The following is a 16,906-nucleotide window of genomic DNA, read 5'->3' as shown; positions in this document are numbered from 1 at the left end:
CCGTCCTTCACTTTACTTCACTTTAGGCCCAGACATCTGCCCTCCCGAAGTAAGAGTCCTGTGTTGTTTTCTAGCAGTAATTGTGCTCTAAAGTCCCTCTGGGGGAGGAATAGAGAGCCAAATCTAAATTCCCTGTAGACTTCATGCAGCTATCGCAGTGTTATCTCCTTCAGTGGTGGAAAGCCACAGCAAGTTAGCTTTGGGAAAACAAAAAAATCTTATTTATAGATGCAGAACAGATATTTTGAAATGTGTGAGAAACATCGAAAGCTGTACTGCCAAAAGAGCTCCTTGAAAGATTGAGTCTCATTACAGCAGCGCTGCCATCTGCTGCACACTTTGTGTTACTGCATATCAAAATGCCCTCTCTATATGCACTGACGTGAACTGATTGTTTTCATTTCCCAGATAACATTTTGAAGACTTTTTGGTTTAACTTGTATCAATTGAACTACTTTTTTTCAGACACTAATAAGTGCTGAAGATTTTTTTTTTTTTTAAATCCTCATATTTAAAAACTTATGCCTCCGTCATCATGCTTTAGGGAGAAGCTAGGACTGACTCTTAGGAAGGGTTGAATATCTAATATCCTGAGTGTCAAATATCCGTGTCATCTCTTAGGTGACTACAGACTTGTACCACGTGTTGGCCAACAATGGATACCAGCTGGAATGTCGAGGTGTCGTCAAGGTGAAGGGGAAGGGAGAGATGACCACTTACTTCCTCACCAGCGGCCCCCCAGGTAGTTAACGAGAGACCGTTTGACCGCAGAGTGACTCCCACTCCACTGATACGTCAGAGACTGCAAAGAGAGACAGAGAGTGGTCAGCTCGAAGCGTGGTGCAAGCACTCTGGGGACAGTAGAAGGCCAGCAGAGACGAGACTGTATGTTGCTCAGATGCACAAATGGAGGGTGTTGTTCGTGTTAGGAGGTTGTTGTTTTTCTCCCCAAGCTGCCCGAGAGATAATGAAGCCCAGTTGCCTTAGGACGGAAGTGACTATGCTTGTGTTTATGAGCAATAGTACAAGTATTTCATAATTCATTTAATTATTTATTTTTTTGTGGAAAAAAACAAAACTGTTTTATAAAAGAATATATGCAAGGACAACACTATGGATGAAAATAACCAAAGAACAAGTGTTTGACATTTGACACACACTAATGAATCTGCTCAAAAAGTACAGTAAACTTAAGTAATTTATTCATCCTTTTGCTAGCAAAGGCCACGGTAATGTCACTGTCATTGACAGGCATGAACCCTTATTTTGTTGTGGACTTTATAATGAAGGAGAACGTGCACGTATGCACATATATGCAGACAACAAACGCAACTACCCTGTCTTGGATTTTTGTGTTTCTTATCAGGGCCTTATTTGTTTCCTCCAGTCTGTAGTTTTTAACGGTCTGGATCTCGGCTGTTTGTGGTTCCCTTAAATCTCTGAGCACTTTGCTCTCTGAATATTTCTTTTTTTCTCTTTTTGGTTCAAGCCAAAAACAAGAAGTACGACATGAAGGAAGCACGATTGCATTACTGTCACGGAAATGAAGAGACATTGTTAAACTGTTATGAAACATTTTATACCAGTGTGTGTGTGTGAGACAATGTGCTGTATGTGTGTGGGTGTGACCACATGTTACTGAATGCTGTTCTTTATCTATAAGTGGGCATACCGTCACTCTTCACTGTGAGGTTTTTAAGATACTGTATGACAATGCTTTCTTGCCAAACTGGTTGCTACGAGGCATGTTTTATATTATTCTTTGGAGTTATGTGTCCATTCCTGATTTGTGTGTGTGTGTGTGTGTGTGTGTGTGTGTGTGTGTGTGTGTGTGTGTGTGTGTGTGTGTGTGTGTGTGCGCGTGTGTGTGTTAAAATGATAGTTTGAAGAGAATTATGTCTTCTACGCCTTTTACTGGACTGTGATTTTGACTGATTTCATTCCAACTGAAAGCCTACATGATGTATGTTTTTGGATTGTGAACCGGTTTCCTGACCACTTCAGGATTAAGTGTATGCAGAAATTTTCTGTCTGCTCTGTATTGCCTTGAGATTATGCAGTTCCAAGGTCCACATTCTTCATGGACTAGTATATACTTTACACAACAGTATTTGACCTGATTTTGTATTTGGCACACATAGGCTTGTAACCCCACCTGCCACCACCACCCCCGAAACGAATTATATGAATGTATGTATCAATGAATATTTCTGTCTGAAGCTAATGAAGAAAGCTACTCTTTTCCAAGCCTTTGGTACTACAGAAGGAGCTAGATTACTGTACTGGTGGTCAGATTGATTCAACTGCAAGGAGTGTTTTGACATTTTAAGGTTCAAAGTTGATTGATATGCTCACTTTTCTGTCCAGAAATGCGGCCTTCATGGGCTGCAGAAAAGATCCTCACTTTTGCTCGTCCCTCTCTGGCTTCAATATGAAAGGTTAACTAAACAATGTTGCATTTTACTTTTTAAAAAGTGGCAGTCTGAGAGTACTGCATTAGTGCATTTATTGGTCTGATTAAATTCCCCTTGGTTAAGAAGTCAACAAATGTCTGTTTTGGGGGTTTTATTATTATTATTTACATTTGTTTATTGTGTTTATTTGGATTGCAGTTTTAATCTATGCTGTTGCACACTTTCCCCACCTTTCACGGTAATAATAATAAAGACTTAGTAATTACTTTCACAATCCAGCTTCAGCCCAGACAGTGGTGCTCTGTTTGTTAGCTTTAATTTAGAAATCGTGTCAATCAGCAGACTGCAATCAAGATTTCTCCCTATGACAGTAACCCGAGAGATGCTTCCTTCTCGTTTTCTGAATAAATCAGTCTACGGTTTCAAGAGGGTGATACAGGAGAGAGTATTTAATTGCGTGCACATAAATAATGAATTTCTGTTGAGGTAATAGCGATGCCACTTACAGCACTCTATGCTGAACATTAATTAAGTGACATAAATTCCTCCTAATCCCTGATGAAAAACAGCACGAATGTGTATTCCCTGCGAGTAACAGTGGGCTGTCTCAACTGCTGGCAGCCCAAGTGAGGCTCTTTGTGGGGGGAAAGAAACGCCGCAGCTTTATTTTATTTTTCTTTAAATTGCGGCTCTTATTTTTTGTAGTATTTCGTATGTTTCAAGAAAGGTCCTCGTGCCATCGTCAAAATTGGCGCGTGAGATGTGACGCACGGAAATAAGTGTAAGTTCAAGACTCGCGCCGCCAGCAGGGGACTCACTTTAACTAATTATTTCAACAAATGGCACCTGTTCGAGTGAAAGCACTGGCTGGGATACCGGTTAACGCTAAACTCCTGTTTGGAAACTTTAAGGGAACAAAAAATCCCCTAAAACGCGTCGTGTGTGAGAACACACACCAATAAAGGAATATCGAGCCTGAGGGACCAGGTGCAGATGACGGCTGTTTGTCGGTTTGAGGTAAGTAGCAGTATTTAAAGTGTAGAAACATCTACAATACCCACCTATTAGTCGCGAGCCGTTTGTGTCATCTGTGACCTTAATTGCCAGATTGGCTTCACGGGACAAAACGAGCCGTTTCTAGTTTATCTCAGACGACTCAGGACGCGTATTTTTCGTGCTATATTTAAAGCTTTTAATGGCCCTACTTGAACCTTAAACCAGGACATATGCAACCAACTCTTCCTCTTTCATTTCTACTGTGAGCGCGTTTCGCTGAAGGCCCGCTGTCTGCGTTGTCTGCACTCTCAGCATCTTGCTGACCACAGCCTAAATGCGCTACGATAGTCCTAAAGATATAGATTCATTTGAAGTTTTGCCTTCCTGATAAGGAAGAGTAGGCATAATGGGATGTAAATTCTTCACAGTATTTACTTATGTGAGAGTTATGAGTGAATGAATGAAAGGTTTGTTCTTTATTTCCTCCTGTGGAACTCCATATTGGATGTCCTGTTGAGCCAGTTTGAAAGTCAGCTGGCTTGTTAAGTGAATTAATTATGACCAAGTAAGAGTGATGGGTCTCTTACTTAACAGTGGTCAGCTAAGGAAACGTGGACGTCCTGGATTGCAATGATATCATTTTTCAGGTCTCATAGTAGAAAACAGCCTCCAAGGCTGGGTGAAGTTATGCTCCTGTCATGCTCCACGTAGCAAAAAACTACTTCCTGAATCAAGTGACAGATAATCATTACTGATGAGGTGTCTTTGGGTGTGGGTGTCTTGAGGGAATGCATTGTGCGTCACCTATTTACTGGAATGGGACCTGCAGGGTCAGGCTCACCTGCTGCCACGTGGCTCGTGGAGGATTGTGGCCAGAACAGGTGAATTCAGGTGTTTACAAAGAGGTGTGGTGTGTTTGTTCTCGCTCACCTCTTCCCTGTTCTACCTACCCGCCCTGTGGGACTGTTTCCTAAAGAGACACAGGAGGAGGAGCACGGTTGGCTAGATTACCTACTGCAATGACCGTTGACGCTTGTAGAGGCGCAAGCCGGTTTAAGGGATTGTTGTCATGCTTTTCATTTTTGTATTTACTGTAAAAATAGCTCGGTGACTGTTTAGCAGCTTAAAAAAAAGGTAAGGGTTACAGGCGTGTGGGGGTTGACTGGATTGTATTTCAAAGTTAGGTTCAAGACAGACAAACTCCACATCTTCTACTCTTTTCCTTTTTTTTTTTTTGTTTAACAGCGTTAAGAGAATGCGTTTTTTTATACGCCGGCGGATGTCCCCCCTTAAACTGGTGCTCCTTGGGGGGACTCTCTTCATGGTGATCTTGGTAGTTCTTCAGAGGGATGTTGGCTCTTCAGCTGGGGACCCCTGGTTACAGGATCTGGTGGTAAAGCGGGACAAGGTAATGGGGATGGTCCGAGAAGCTGTCAACAATATTGGCTTCCAGATCGGCGCTCCACAGCCACCACCAGTAAAAGAGCAGCCTACAGAAGACACCAAGTGCCCCAGTGGATTGTACACTCAGGCTGAGCTCAAACCTCACTTGGAGAGACCACCACAGGACCCCCAAGCTCCAGGGGCTGATGGGAGAGCGTTTCAAAAAGACAGCATGACCCCAGGGGAGGAGAAGGAGAAGGAGGAGGGAATGACACGGCATTGTTTCAACCAGTTTGCCAGTGACCGTATCTCGCTCAGCCGCAGTCTGGGGGATGACACCAGGCCTCCTGAGTAAGAGCATGTTATCAGATTTATTACGTACACAGCTTGGACAAGTCTCTGTTTTGCCAGCAAGTATGATGATATGTACACAGGCCAGATAATGTGCTGCATGACAGCTGGGGTCATACTCACAGAGGTGAATTATTTACATCTGTTTGCGTAATGTGCTCCCATTTTCCCTGGGAAAAAAACACTTAGTTGAAAGACTCTTACTGTAACCAGTTTTAAAGATAGTATGCACAGAATGCAGTATCCTGGTTAGTACAATGCAAGGCAATCTGTTGTAAATAGTTGAATCCGCTCTGTTTGTGTAGCGTAACATTTGTACATCCTGGTAGGCCGGAGATTTATCTGCCCAGTGACTTTTATTGTGAGCTGGTTATTAAAGGTGATGCATATTGAGCTATGTGAAGTATCAGTGAGCAAACCTTGAATATTCTCTTATGTGTCACTTTGCAAGACTGCCACCATAAAAGCTTCTCACTCTCACACACACCCACAGGTGCGTAGAGAGGAAGTTTCGTCGCTGCCCTCCTCTGCCTACCACCAGTGTTATTATAGTGTTCCACAATGAGGCTTGGTCCACCCTCCTCAGGACGGTGTTCAGCGTCCTGCACACATCTCCTGCTATCCTACTAAAAGAGATCATTTTGGTAGATGATGCCAGTACTGCAGGTAAGGGTTAAAAAACATGTAATGTCTTAGCATATGTGATGTGGAGGACTCTGACAAGAAGCCTCAGTTCAGTGGTGTGTGACAATACAGCACTGTTGGAGTAAAGTTTTATTGCTAGAAAGCAAATAATAAAGTTATTCCTTTTCTTCCTTTTAAATAATGTAAATAAAATTGTGTCCCAGCCATCATAGGAGGAGGGGAGGCTCCCAGTCTGTTGCAGTGCTAGCTGACAATCAATCATTGACGGTCACATTTATACTCGTGGCCACTTTTGGTTACTAATTAACCTAGCAGCATGTCTTTGGATTGTAAGAGGAAGCTTGGGCAGCCCTTGACCATTAGATGATCATTAGATTTGAACCCAGAACCTTTTTGCTGTGACATGATGGTGCTAACCACTGCCCCACTTTGCCACCTGTAGAAAGTAATACTTCTTACATGATATAACTGTAATCATGAATAGTTAATTTAATGTGAAAGAAAATCACTGGGATGTGGGTTATTTTTTTTGTGTGTATATATATATTATAATATTGGAATAGCTGTCAAGCAATAACTGGGATAAATGCTGAAAATCTGTCAAGGCTCAACTTAATAAAACTGACCTTCAGGATTTTTAGGGCAATAATTCAGTCGCTTTATCAGCTTTGATAAGATAAACTAGAGTGTTCACTTGGGATTTTAGCAGCTTGCTCATAAAATGCAAGCAAGTAGTGCTTTACAGATAGGTGAAGAGACTTGCATTTAGAGCAGGCAAACAATGGTCTGCATTGTCATATATGAGAATGACCCTGTGTTTACCAGGGAAATGTCCAGAAGGTTTGCTACAGTGAATATGTGCTGCAGGGTGATAGAAAGCCTGCTGGGAGCACCTCCAACACGGTGAAAGCAGGCAGAACAGTTATGATAAGAGACCTGTTTTTAATATTCTGTTCACTGCTTTCCAAAATGGGAAGTGTTTATACAATCCAGCATGTCAGGTGATATGACTTTGCTTACACTGTTTGTCAAAGCTGACTACTCACTTTTTGAAATGGTAAATGTTGTGCATCAGCATACCTTCACCATTTTTACCTGTTTTTTTTTGTTTTTGTAAATCTGCTGACATGCCATTTGTTTCATAGAAAGACGCTTTGTTATGGTTTGCTCTCTAGTTCGAATCTAAGCTGTGCAGTCATTGGAATGCCTTTTTATTTGTAGGTCAGGTTTACTACAATGTTGTAGCTAAAAGATTGCAATCGCACTAAAATAATGAGCCCACTGCTACACATGTCATCAAAAACCTCAAGCATCCTGTTGTTCATTAATAGTATTTGGTGGCCTATTAGATGAGCTTAAAATATCTTTTTTTTTCTTCCTTTTTTGCAGCAGTTTTCACTCATATCATGTTGGCACCCTCAAATGCATTTCCTACTGTATGTGAGGTTCTCATTTGACTAACAGATTGCTTTCATAATGCTCATGGTGCGAAGCTGGAGGATTCAGTTAGACTGAAACTTGTAAGAAATGTGGTGTTCACTGTGGTCAAGAAGGCTTCTGCAGAGGAAATGTAACCTAGTTTTACGAGCAGTGTTTACAGTTCATTGGTATTTCTTTTTTCAGTGCTCTCATGGGTACAAACTTTATGGATGATTGACTTTTTCATGTCATTTCACTAAATGCTCTTAGTTTGAAGTTTAATGTCTGTCACATTAACCGCATTGATTACAAAGTGTAACTTTTATTGCAGCAAAGTTGCAGCTTGCCTCAGGACAACTTTTGTTTTACGTAAAGGAAGGACTGACATGATTATGTTGCTTCCCTGCAGAGCATTTGAAGAGCAGGCTGGAGGAGTATATACGTCAGCTGAAGATTGTCCGTGTGGTGAGGCAGCCAGAGAGAAAGGGCCTCATCACAGCAAGGCTTCTTGGTGCCAGTATTGCGCAAGCTGAAGTTCTCACCTTCCTTGATGCACACTGTGAGAAAACGCACATGCAAACAATACACAAGTCAAAGTTTCCATTTTAATCATCCCAGGTGATTTACTGAGGCATTTCAGAGTTGGAGGGTTAAATGTATGTGCTTTTTCAGCTTCTAATACTGTAAATAATCTAATACTCCAGTACTCTAATACAAGTGTTTACTACAGCAGTAAACGTATACATATACACACATACCCACACAATTTTCACTTGTCCATATTTTGTAATACGTGAATATTTCATCTTACGTGTACTACTAAATAAAAGTGTTGGTTTTATGCGCTGCTTATGAATATATTAAAACCACATAGTTTAAGGGCAGGACCCCAGAAAAGGAGTGGTTTTAATGAAGCAGTATTGAAACGGATGTAGTCAAAACCTGCACCTCTTCTTTTAGTGACTGCTGCATTTGACACACGTAATCAATTCAGCTTGTTGAAATTATCTCTTTTGTTTTACGCTCTTTTTATTTAGTAACTGTTAAACTCTTTCTGCCTAACCGAATCACCGTCGGATACAGTTCAGCGTTTTCATACAAGATCCTTAATTACTTTGGTCTGTGCATTTACAGTGTTTTCCATCAACATTTAAATATTTTCACACAGAAGAAAGAAAAATTCAGCTAAATATAATGCCAGCAAACATCTGTCATTACTGTCTATATGAGGTCAAACTCATTTTACATGGAGGGTCAAAAGGAACCCACTTTGATCTTGAGTGGAACAGACAAACGAAACTCCACTTTGTATCAGTGTAAAGTTTAACCACACATTTAATCCTTTCTTATAATAAGATAAAGTGCAATTTCAACAGCAAATCTTGTTTTTTCTTCATGATAAATGTGTAAAATTACAGAATTTATTTTTTTTTAATTTCTTTAAAAAAAATTATTTATTATTCACTTACTTTGCTGTAGCATGAATGGCTCTTTATCAGCAGCAAAGCTGTAAAACTCACAAAAATACAGTTAAAAGTCACAAAAATCTATGGCCTCCTTCATATTTTCCAAAACTGTTCAGTTGTCCTGATTGGAGTCTTTGGCTGGCCAATTCTGGCCCCTGTGCCTTATGTTTGACATTCCTGGTCTATATGTTACACTGAATGTGGTATAATTTTTGTAGTTGATATTAAGAAATATGAAGCCATCACTGTCCTGTTTTCCCCGTTTAGGCGAGTGTTTCCATGGTTGGCTCGAGCCCTTACTGGCTCGAATTGTTGAGGAACCCACTGCTGTGGTTAGTCCAGAAATCAGCAGCATTGACCTCAACAGCTTCCAGTTCCATAAGCCTGTGGCCACCAACCGCGCCTATAACAGAGGTAACTTTGACTGGAGCCTGTCTTTTGGCTGGGAACCCATCCCCGAGGATGCAAAGAGGCTACGCAAGGATGAAACCTACCCTGTAAAGTAAGAACAGTCATGTTGGTGTCACGTTCAACTTCCTGAACTGTATAAAATACCTGATTGGTTTTCTGTCTGACTATGAACATTTCAGAACGCCCACTTTTGCTGGAGGTCTCTTCGCGATCTCACAAAAGTACTTTCAACACATCGGAACATACGATGACCAGATGGAGATTTGGGGCGGTGAAAATGTGGAAATGTCATTCAGGGTCAGACCTCTTTATCTAATCTCTGCTTACACAGATCCACTTTGTCACAAGTCTCCTGTTACTGAGTTTGTCATTTTTGATTCAGGTGTGGCAGTGTGGGGGTCAGCTAGAGATCATCCCTTGTTCTGTGGTGGGCCACGTCTTCCGTACCAAGAGCCCCCACACCTTCCCCAAGGGCACTGAGGTCATCACCCGCAACCAGGTGCGCCTAGCTGAAGTCTGGATGGATGACTATAAGAAGATCTACTATCGGCGTAACCAAAATGCAGCAGTTATGGCCAGTGAGGTCAGTTTTAAGAATAATTTATCACCCTTGTTCTGATACTTTTTGGTTGGAATTCAGACTCAAGTTGATATGATTTGTTTTTTTTGTTGTTTTTTCTAAATAACGCCCCTTTTGCTGTACAGCATAGATTTGGAGACATCTCTGATCGCCTGAATCTGAGAGAGAGGCTTCATTGCAAGAACTTCAGCTGGTACCTAAATACAGTCTACCCAGAGATCTTTATTCCGGACTTAAATCCAGAAAAATCTGGATCTGTGAGTCAGTTTTGTGAATAGCGAACATCTAATGCGCAACATGTGATGTGTACCTGTGGCACTATTTAATTATTGTGTCCATGTTTGGTCCAGATTAAAAACTTAGGGTCTAATATGTGCCTGGATGCTGGAGAGAACAACCAGGGGGGTAAACCTCTCATCATGTATCATTGTCACAACATGGGAGGCAACCAGGTAAAGTAACTGATGCAGTATGTTAAAGACAAGTTGATTATGCTTTTCAGCATTCGAGTTCTAATTGGATGATTGTGTCCTTTAGTACTTTGAGTATACGTCTCATAAGGAGCTGCGTCATAACATTGGAAAACAGCTGTGTGTTCATGCGGCGGTGGGATCAGACCCGGTGAAGCTTGAGCTGTGCCGGCTTAAGGGGAAAGGTACCAGTGTGGCCCCTGAACAGGAGTGGGTCTTTACAGAGGTGAGGAGCAGTTGGAGGCCAACATTTCTTTTTCTTTTTTTTTTTTTTTAACGTTTGGCCAAATGCAGCTAATCGCTATCATACTTGTCCACCACATGTAAAGCTACAGCCATCTTCCAGGTAACTGCAACTGGGAAATAAAGGGGGAAAAGAGTGAGCTTACTGAGTGTCATCATGAGGTTGCTGAAAAATCTAGTGGACGGTCATCGCAAAGAAAAACTTATAAAACCTCAACTTGCCGTGTGTACACTCTGAACTGCTTTAATGCATGATATATAATATGTAAGGTAGAAAACTTTAGAGGTGGTGCTAGGGAGATTTTACCTTCAGCAGGGCCATCTTTTGCTTTACATCTCCTGTGATGGTTGTGATTTTTCTCAAACTAGATGTTTAACCAATTGTTGTTGTATCCAAACAACAGTTATTTCTTTTAATTATTATGTTTATTTGAGTTTTGCCAACTCCTTCTGTTCTTCAGGAAAATCTTCTGAAGAATCCAAGCAGTGGACAATGTTTAGCCTTGAAAGGAGGCCAGATTTTGATGGACTGCAATGCTGCCGAACTCCACCAGCACTGGACTTTCACCTGACCTTCCAGTCTTCCCGCCGGGTGACCTTTGATACCTTCTACCCTCCCCCCCCTTTCTCAAACCTGGCACAAAGGAGACACATCAATATTGATCGAGTAGAACTTCACCGAAGCTGTGAAGCTTGGGGCGCATACTGAATGAATATTTAAAGAAGGAGGGACAAGGTAAAGACGGTCACATCTGTCAGATGCCTGGGGTGGTCTTAGTTCATTTTAAATTTATTTATGAAAGAAACTCTGCAAAGACATTTGCTGGTGGTTGGGGATCTTCAGCGTCTGGGCTGCGGCACTTGGGAGTGTCACCTTGATCAGGGCGAAGCTGTGAAAACGTGACCTTAAATGACTGGATTTGCTCCTAAACTTGGAAAATTCTTCTTGCTTTGTTTTTGTCAGACACTGAATGTGATCATAAGTTTATATCTTACTGAGGAGTAACAGATGTCTGCTTTTTAAATAAAAATTATGTTTTAGATGAGGGCTTGTTTGTACACAGTATGTTTTTTTGTTTGTTTGTTTTGTCTTTTGTTTTTTGGGTTTTTATTTTTTTGTTTTATTTTGTTTTTAATTGCCAAGACTATTCCTGAAAGTTTTATACATAAAAACTAAAATATATTGGAGTTGTAACGATCTTCTGTTGTACGTTGTGCTTCTTTGTATATATTTGATAAATGTTACATAAGGCACTAATCTTAATTTTCTTTTTAGCTGGGCAATGGTTGGCACTGATTAACAAAATGTAGCCACTCCTAGGAAGAAGTAAAGGAATAATTTACAAAGACTCTTTGGTTACTGATACTGCAATATCAACTCATTGGGCTTCAAAGTTACGGTAGCCTTAAGCTGTCAGCCTGGAAACGCTTCATGATTCATTTTACAGCCCGAGAAAACTGTTTCCAGGGTCGTAGTCTGATAAGAACTCATTCCTACAAAGAGTTAAGACTTGCTTTGTCAGAGATACCTGTTGGGCAGTTGTGCAACATTTATCTAAGGAGTGGCTGAGGAGCAAGAAACATTCATGGCATTAAATTCATGTGACTAGACCTGAAATGTGACTTAACGCCACTGAGCAGGTTCATCAAACTTCAGCTGATGGACTGTGAGGAGTCTTGATTTCATATGCAAATGAGATTTATGGCAAAGAATAAATGGCAGCGGTTACATTGAAGGAAGTAATGGCACAGATGCATTACCCATTTTGTACAGTAGGTGGCAGCACACAGTCGGGAAACTTTTCTGCAAGGCGAGGATGACAGCTGAAATGTCGAGTGTCATGCAGCCACAGGGAAACGAGTGGTCACAGCAGACGGTCGAAGAACAGATGGGTCAGAAGATGAGCTCAGAGAGTCTGACTCGCTCTGAGGTGTTTGGGCAGCTCAGGAGGGAGCTTTACGGGGAGGAGCGGTCAAGTCATTCCAATACACACTTATTCATCATACTGGGAGCATCTGTGAGTACAGCTCTTAAAACTGCTCTTTCATGCAGCATATGATGAAATGTCTCGTTTAATGTGGTCACTGGTCTTGTAGTAGCACCGTATTCTAAACACATGGCGGTGTCTGAAGTCACGGGCTGGTTTGAGGAAATAAAAACGTGCATAAAAAGAATTCACATATTGTTGTAGTGTGGTGATCCGAATGAAAGCCAGGTGTGAGCGCATGCAGTTTGAAATGTGCTGCATCTACTTTTTCCTTTGTTGAGCAACAATAGAAGCTGATGATTTAGCAGCGAAAACATTTTCACCGTTTTTGGCTTTGAGCCGGGAACAGAGTACCAGTTGCATGTTTATCGGTCATGAATGTTTTTTTAAAGTAACCTAATTCACACTTACAAGTCTGAGTTCTGCAGATCAGGTGTGTTGCTGGAAAATGTGACTTATTTAATTACTCTGCAGATTCTTTTGCACCACAGTGATTATTTCCAAAGTTTACTTAGTCTTTGGACTCTGAGTGTCCGTTCACTGTGAATAGATCTAAAGAAACTTTTTTTTTTTGTTTTGTTTTTTAAATTTGTATGATTTAAACAGGGAGATCTTGCTAAAAAGAAGATCTATCCAACCTTATGGTGAGTAAAGAACTGCAGCACGCACACAGCAGCTACATTAATAACAGAGCTGTGCTTTAAAGTTGTTTGGTCACCTTGTGTAATGAAGAGTTTGACCTTTGGCCAAAGTTTTCTGCATTGCTACCTTTGAATTTTTCAGGTGGTTATTCAGAGACGGCCTTCTTCCAGACAACACGTTTTTTGTGGGTTTTGCTCGGTCCAGCTTGACTGTAGAGGACATCAAGGCAGCATGTCTGCCCCACATGAAGGTAATACCTTTTAAGGGTGTTTGACTATTAAAGATAAGATTTTGTGTTTTCAGAATTGTTCCACATCTTCCTCAGGTCAGTGATGAAGAAAGCGACTACCTATCAGCCTTCTTCAGTAAAAACTCCTACCTGAGTGGCAGGTATGATGACGGCAGCTCCTTCGACCAACTCAGCAAACATCTGTCATCTCTCCCTGGGGGCGCCAACGCTAATAGACTTTTCTACCTGGCTCTACCACCGACTGTCTACCATCATGTCAGCAAAAACATCAGAACCCACTGCATGAGCCTCAAGTTAGTACCTGACGAGTCCTTAAAATCAATATCTCACTTAGTGTTGATTGCATTTTCCTAATCCACTGTTTTTGTGGCAGAGGTTGGAACAGGGTAATTGTCGAGAAGCCCTTTGGTCGTGACCTCCAGAGTTCACAGGAACTGTCAACCCACCTGTCGTCCCTGTTTACAGAGAACCAGATCTACCGCATAGATCACTACCTGGGAAAAGAGATGGTCCAGAACCTCATGGTGCTCAGGTAACAAGCTCAGTACAGACTTTTTTGGGTGGACTTTATCACAGGAATGAACTTTCAGGTTGTCATAGACAGTATTGCTGAATTTCAGAAGTATTCATTACTATTCAACTTTTCCATCCTCCTGTTTTGTTTTAGTAATATTTTACTCACTCATTTCCAGGTTTGGAAATCGCATTTTTGGACCCATATGGAACAGGAACAGTGTGGCCTGTGTGGTTCTCACCTTCAAGGAGCCTTTTGGCACTCAGGGCCGTGGAGGATACTTTGATGACTTTGGTATTATTCGGTGAGAGAGACTGCATTCAGATAAATGTAAGTTAAAAAAAAGCTAGTTTGTAAACTTTCCCTCATTGCTTTCTTTTCTTCTTAATATAGAGATGTCATGCAGAACCATCTTCTCCAGATGCTCTGTTTGGTTGCAATGGAGAAACCTCCTTCTACCAGTCCAGATGACGTGAGGGATGAGAAGGTAAAACCAGGGATTGGAAGAATTTGGGAATTGCTTTCCATAGCACGATTATCAAGTCTTCGCCATCCTTTCTCCACCCCATTTTTTTCTCAAACTCTAGGTGAAGGTGTTGAAGTGTATACCTCCTGTTGAAGTATCAGATGTTGTGCTTGGCCAGTATGTCGGAGATCCTGAAGGGGAAGGTCAATCCAGACTGGGATACCTTGATGATCCCACGGTGCCCAAAGACTCCTGGACACCAACTTTTGCAACAGCAGTCCTGCATGTCCAGAATGAGAGATGGGATGGTGAGGCTTTAGTCCAGCTTTTTTGTTCCTCACCTGTCTCTCCTAGTCTACATTTTATCAAGCCTCCTTAAATTCTCCTTCTGCTTTTGCATCCATTATGCATGTCATCGCACCATGCACACCATGTACATCAGGAGTTCCTTTTATTCTGCGCTGTGGTAAAGCACTAAATGAGCGGAAAGCAGAAGTACGTCTGCAGTTTACTGACGTGCCGGGAGACATTTTTGGTGATTGCTGTCAGAGGAATGAGCTGGTGGTGCGGGTGCAGCCAGATGAAGCCATTTACTTAAAAATGATGACCAAGAGGCCTGGAGTTTACTTCAATCCAGAGGAGACTGAGCTGGATCTCACCTACAAGAGTCGATACAAGGTGCCTCAAGCTCATGTCAAAATATTAATTGTAATCCAGCTTTCAGAAGCAACTCTTACTCTTGCAGGAAACGTATTATGCTTTTCCTTACAGAATGTATATATTCTGTAAGGAAAAGACAATTTATTTATGAGCAATCCTTGTGAGCCACAACCTTAGGCTTAGACTGCTTCAGTTTTTGGGGGGGTTGTTCTACCTTGAAATGATGTCAGTATGTGTGGAAATCCTTAATCCAGTCATCTCAGACAAATTGCTCCAGATGTTAGTACAGCAGTGACACCCACCTGTTCTTCAAAGACTCTCTTGGCAATAGATGGAGTTGGAAAAAAGCACAATAAATCACTTTTAAAATAATATTATATTTAATACATTTTGAGACTTTTATGGTGGATGTCCCATTGTTACTTATCCTTGATACTGTAGGCCAGTAAACTTGAACTTAGTATGCATGTAGGAGTTTAACAGCTGCTGTCTATCTGCAGGATGTGAAGCTCCCAGATGCTTATGAAAGACTCATACTGGATGTCTTCTGTGGAAATCAAATGCATTTTGTTCGCAGGTTGGTGCCATCATTGAAAACATGAGCACATCTGCACAGTTGTTGCCAAATATTTTATCAACACTTTTAGTTGGAGATGTGTACCGGCCACGTTTAAACAGCTCTTTTTAGTTTTTTAGGCAGTGATTTTCAGTGTTCCCTCTTTTTATTTATTTTTTTGTTGAAATGTTTTCATCTTTGTCTCAGTGATGAGTTACGGGAGGCCTGGAGGATCTTCACCCCCCTCCTCCACCAAGTAGAGAAAGAGAAGCCACGCCCCATTCCCTACACATATGGAAGGTAAATACTGTTTTATCAGGCAGAATGAAATACGCATATCATACTTTAACAGTGACAGTTCTTCTTTCCATCTTATCTGTTATGTCCACAGTCGTGGTCCAAGAGAAGCAGACGATCTCCTGAAGAGAGTGGGATTTCGCTATGAGGGAACATACAAGTGGGTGCAGCCCCACACCGCTTAATTCTTTCTGTCTCACAATCAAGTACTTGAGAAAAGATTGTAAACAAACAATCAAGTTTACTGCAGTCACTGCTGCACTTGATTGATTTCTGCATGCACAGAAGAAAGCACTGCTTTTCATGACTAATTATGACAGCAGAGATTAAAACAAGCTGTAACAGTCTGATTTTGATGTAAATCTGGTATTTCTAAATAAATCATCATTCACTCTTTTACTTGCAATTTTTTTTAAAAGCATTGCAAATATCTGTATTCCTACGACCTTTGGACATTGTGGACATGGAAAATCTACAACCTTTATGGTATCTTATAGATACTAGTATAGGATAATTATTTACTGGCTGTGCCATTTAACTCTTAAGAATTCAAGAGTGTTCACTGTATTGTAAGGCCTTTGTTTACAACTGTCACTAATGCCCAATGGGAGTCATAAACAGACCCATGTATACCAGAAGGACCTGCTGGCCTGGTTCGTAACAACAGGAGCCTCTTTTAGTATCAGTCATGCAGGAAACGCATTTAAATGTCTGGCGTCGGTAAGAACAACTCTCAGGTATGTTCTAATCTAAACTAAGAACTCTCTTACTAACATGTTAATCTCTTACAATGCATAAACATGTTTTCAAATGGCTTTATATTTTTCTATTTCTATCAGCAGTTTTCACCAGATTGATTCTGGTTCTTGTACTTTGTCTCTGCCAGGTTCAAGGCCTAACTGGAACTGCATGCACAGTTTCTTTAATATCAGTAATAGACCATTAAGTGATCCTGCCAGTACTTTGAAGTGCAGCAAGAACAAACATCTTTTTAAACAACTATTTGTGGTTTCTTGTGACAACCTATTGAAGTAATGATTTTAATGGGCCATATATGTTTGTAAATTGTCATGCATTTCATAGATTTGTGTGAAGCTAGAAAATTGTTCACTGATAATGTAGAACCAGTAATCATTCACCTTTTATTCAGCTGGA

At 41.0% G+C, this 16,906-nt stretch overlaps 3 protein-coding genes across 6 annotated transcripts in view; all 3 read left to right on the top strand.

The window, feature by feature from the left end:
- Positions 1-1,836, top strand: part of LOC102212710 (adenylate cyclase type 6-like) — a 31,067-nt gene extending 29,231 nt beyond the window's left edge. For all 3 annotated transcript variants that reach the window (XM_005732629.2, XM_013910726.1, XM_013910725.1), the window contains one exon: positions 622-1,836. In XM_005732629.2, coding sequence (XP_005732686.1) covers positions 622-750 — 129 coding nt within the window. In that variant the 3' untranslated portion in view covers positions 751-1,836. The remainder of the gene's footprint in view (positions 1-621) is intronic.
- On the top strand, positions 1,829-11,608 carry galnt6 (UDP-N-acetyl-alpha-D-galactosamine:polypeptide N-acetylgalactosaminyltransferase 6 (GalNAc-T6)). Of its 2 annotated transcripts, none has more exons than XM_005732630.1 (11): positions 1,829-3,431; positions 4,656-5,144; positions 5,638-5,810; positions 7,618-7,767; positions 8,942-9,176; positions 9,265-9,382; positions 9,468-9,668; positions 9,791-9,922; positions 10,016-10,117; positions 10,203-10,361; positions 10,840-11,608. In XM_005732630.1, exons 2-11 carry the CDS (start codon positions 4,666-4,668, stop codon positions 10,948-10,950), a joined length of 1,860 nt encoding a protein of 619 aa, XP_005732687.1. In that variant the 5' UTR covers positions 1,829-3,431; positions 4,656-4,665; the 3' UTR covers positions 10,951-11,608. The 2 variants fall into 2 exon arrangements, with proteins under 2 accessions (XP_005732687.1, XP_005732688.1); XM_005732631.1 differs by lacking the exon at positions 1,829-3,431 and adding an exon at positions 3,453-4,544.
- Positions 11,609-12,135: 527 nt separating this feature from the next.
- On the top strand, positions 12,136-16,879 carry g6pd (glucose-6-phosphate dehydrogenase). Its single transcript, XM_005732627.1, has 12 exons — positions 12,136-12,396; positions 12,973-13,010; positions 13,150-13,258; positions 13,334-13,551; positions 13,632-13,790; positions 13,951-14,076; positions 14,166-14,259; positions 14,360-14,546; positions 14,681-14,916; positions 15,399-15,475; positions 15,662-15,754; positions 15,846-16,879. Exons 1-12 carry the CDS (start codon positions 12,196-12,198, stop codon positions 15,934-15,936), a joined length of 1,629 nt encoding a protein of 542 aa, XP_005732684.1. The 5' UTR covers positions 12,136-12,195; the 3' UTR covers positions 15,937-16,879.
- Positions 16,880-16,906: the final 27 nt, after the last annotated feature.

This window comes from Pundamilia nyererei, unplaced genomic scaffold, assembly GCF_000239375.1.
Source record: "Pundamilia nyererei isolate P.nyererei 1_Seehausen unplaced genomic scaffold, PunNye1.0 scaffold00047, whole genome shotgun sequence".
Lineage (NCBI taxonomy): Eukaryota > Metazoa > Chordata > Actinopteri > Cichliformes > Cichlidae > Pundamilia > Pundamilia nyererei.
Note: the sequence above shows the minus strand (reverse complement) of the source record. Positions and strands in the feature narration are given on the sequence as shown.

Excerpts from the sequence above, each read along its gene's own strand:
- galnt6 (XM_005732630.1), top strand. The coding sequence starts at position 4,666 with ATGCGTTTTTTTATACGCCGGCGGATGTCCCCCCTTAAACTGGTGCTC. Across the intron at positions 9,669-9,790 it reads CAGCAGTTATGGCCAGTGAG|CATAGATTTGGAGACATCTC; the intron begins GTCAGTTTTAAG and ends TTTGCTGTACAG. Across the intron at positions 9,923-10,015 it reads ATCCAGAAAAATCTGGATCT|ATTAAAAACTTAGGGTCTAA; the intron begins GTGAGTCAGTTT and ends TGTTTGGTCCAG.
- g6pd (XM_005732627.1), top strand. The coding sequence starts at position 12,196 with ATGACAGCTGAAATGTCGAGTGTCATGCAGCCACAGGGAAACGAGTGG. Across the intron at positions 14,077-14,165 it reads GATGACTTTGGTATTATTCG|AGATGTCATGCAGAACCATC; the intron begins GTGAGAGAGACT and ends TTCTTAATATAG. Across the intron at positions 15,476-15,661 it reads CAAATGCATTTTGTTCGCAG|TGATGAGTTACGGGAGGCCT; the intron begins GTTGGTGCCATC and ends TCTTTGTCTCAG.